General features: G+C 42.8%; 1 protein-coding gene across 2 annotated transcripts in view; it reads left to right on the top strand.

Annotated features, from left to right (window-relative positions):
- cd9a (CD9 molecule a) overlaps positions 1 to 1,256 on the top strand; it is a 13,028-nt gene extending 11,772 nt beyond the window's left edge. For both annotated transcript variants that reach the window (XM_012818834.3, XM_012818835.3), the window contains exons 7-8: positions 207 to 290; positions 637 to 1,256. In XM_012818834.3, the coding sequence (XP_012674288.1) occupies positions 207 to 290; positions 637 to 702 (150 nt within the window). In that variant the 3' untranslated portion in view covers positions 703 to 1,256. The remainder of the gene's footprint in view (positions 1 to 206; positions 291 to 636) is intronic.
- Positions 1,257 to 2,500: the final 1,244 nt, after the last annotated feature.

Below are 2,500 nucleotides of genomic sequence, written 5' to 3'. Positions count from 1 at the left end.
TGGATGGCTAATGTTAACACTGACTAACACTAACTCCATTTAGATAAATGTATGCACGGCACTGCCATCTGTATGGAGTCATGGAAACCGCTCCTGTTATTGCAGTAGACCATAGCCGACTGTTGTGCTCAGCTGTGTAATGACACTTCAAGTTCATCAAATAAACAACAGCTGCCCCCCCCTCTCCCTACTCTCCCCCTCCTCAGAGCTGCCCCGACGCCATCGACGAAGTCTTCAACTCCAAACTCCACATCATCGGCGGAGTGGGCATCGGCATCGGGGTTGTCATGGTAACCACCACACCCTGCCCTTTTGCACTGTGTATGGGATCAGCGCCGATGCCCGCGTGTCATCGCATTCCAAGTAGTGTAGTTTAAAGCAGAGGGATGGGGAGTCAGGATTCTGATCATGAACCTCTATGGTCACGCAGTTTAGATAGATAGTGATAATGATAGGAGTTTTTGATTATTGATATTACGCAACACATGTGATACTGGTGTTTGTGACCCCATTCATTGTCTTGATAACTTTCAGAGGGATAAAGTTTGTGTTTGTCTTTGGGATGCTCTTCAGGGTGATGTGTTGATAACTCAAGGGTTGTTGTTGTTGATGTATTTGTGTTATTTGCTGTTGCAGGTCTTTGGGATGCTCTTCAGCATGATGCTCTGTTGTGCCATCAGAAAAACTCGTGAGATTGTGTGAAGGGGGTCGTCACCGTAGATACGACCTCAGCATTTGTGTTGCATGATGTCTGTCCTGAAGCACTGAATCATGACCTCATCTGTGGGGAAGCCAATTGGATCACGGCAACAGCCACACAGTGAGCCAATCAGGTTTGTCGTATCAGCGTTCCGCAGGTGGGCAGAGATTGCACTTCTGTGCCAATCATTAGCTGTTTTAGGGTCAAACCCCGCCCACCTGAGCAAAGCTGGTTCACTAATACCTGCACCTGATTGGTTGGAACTCACATCCTTCTCTGAATGCTGCAATTTGATTGGAGTCCTGAGTCCATAGTTTCTATGTAAATTATATTTCTCTGCACATTGTGAGCGCCTTTGAGTTTGACTCTTTTATAACTTTTTTTCCTTTTGTGTTTTATATCAATCATGAGGTATTTTTAAAACAAACATGTACGAATTGTGTTATACATCGTGTTTTTCTTATATAATTATGAACTTTATACATATTCTATCTTATCTAACTTGTTTTCTTGCGCACCTAATTCTGTCAGAAGAATAAATCATGTCTGACCACAACATCGTGTGTGTGTGTGTGTGTTTGTTTACTTAAAGGTACTGTGTGTGGAGGGTTTAGGAGGATCTATTAGAAAAAATGGGATATATATTATCATATTATTCATAATTGTTTTCGGTAGTGTATTATCACCTGTAACTCCGAATCATTGTGTTTTTGGCAGCCTAGAATGAGCCTACACTCCTGTCTCAGTCAGACTCATGTTTTTGCATATACTGTGTTACGGTGTGTGTGTGTTACGGTGTACTTCATAGAGCAATCTGACAGAACCAGTTACATTAGACTGAATATGTAGAACCAGAAATACTTTTGGAAATTTCAGTCATTTTTCAAAACAAGTGCTGCGAACACACACACACACACACACACTCAAAGTGCATGCTTTCCATTTTCAGTGCTCGAATGTACAAAATACAAAATTGTTTGCTAAAAAAGTTCATGACTGCAAACTGAAATATAGAAGTAGTAGTAATATAATATACAGTACATTTGCATAATTGTAAAATACAGTAGAGTGTGTTAGCAGCACAGTATTGTCATGGTTTCAGTAAGGAAACACATCATACACTACATTTTGTAGTATTTTACGTAAGAAGCATTAAAAAGCAGAGTTGACACTTGATGCATAAAGAGACTGGGACCGTACCGAGCCTCCTATTGGGCCTTGTCACAGAAACTCGTCAACATCACAACCAATGTTCTCCTTTGGAACTGGTGTGTGTGTTTGGCGTTTGGAACTGGTGTGTGTGTCTGGCGTTTGGAACTGGTGTGTGTGTGTCTGGCGTTTGGGACTGGTGTGTGTGTGTCTGGCGTTTGGAACTGGTGTGTGTGTTGCGTTTGGAACTGGTGTGTGTGTCTGGAAGAGCAGTGTTCAGTGTCTGGTGGTTGGAACACGTGAAGTTTTCTAACACAGCCATCACTGGTTCACCAGGAGGTGAGAAACATTAAGACAGCTACACTGGATAGAACTCCATCTGTTGACAGCTATTAAAGCAGGTGTCAAAGCACACACCCAGGAGGCACACACCATCTTCAGATGTCAGTGAGAGTTAATTCAGCGTTGACACATCTGATGATACCCATCGTAAGTCCACCCACACCGTTGACACAGGACTTAGTTGATGATTCATTCTTTTCTCCACACTCTGCTGCTCCTCTTCCAGCGTGGCAACTCTCTGTGAATACTGTGGTGTGCTTCATATTACGCTACCTACTCGGGTGAACTTCATATTACGTGTTTTCCATG

This window comes from Clupea harengus, chromosome 3 (assembly GCF_900700415.2).
Source record: "Clupea harengus chromosome 3, Ch_v2.0.2, whole genome shotgun sequence".
In the NCBI taxonomy this organism is placed as follows: domain Eukaryota; kingdom Metazoa; phylum Chordata; class Actinopteri; order Clupeiformes; family Clupeidae; genus Clupea; species Clupea harengus.
The sequence above is the reverse complement of the archived record's forward strand: the minus strand, read 5'-3'. Positions and strand labels throughout refer to the sequence as shown.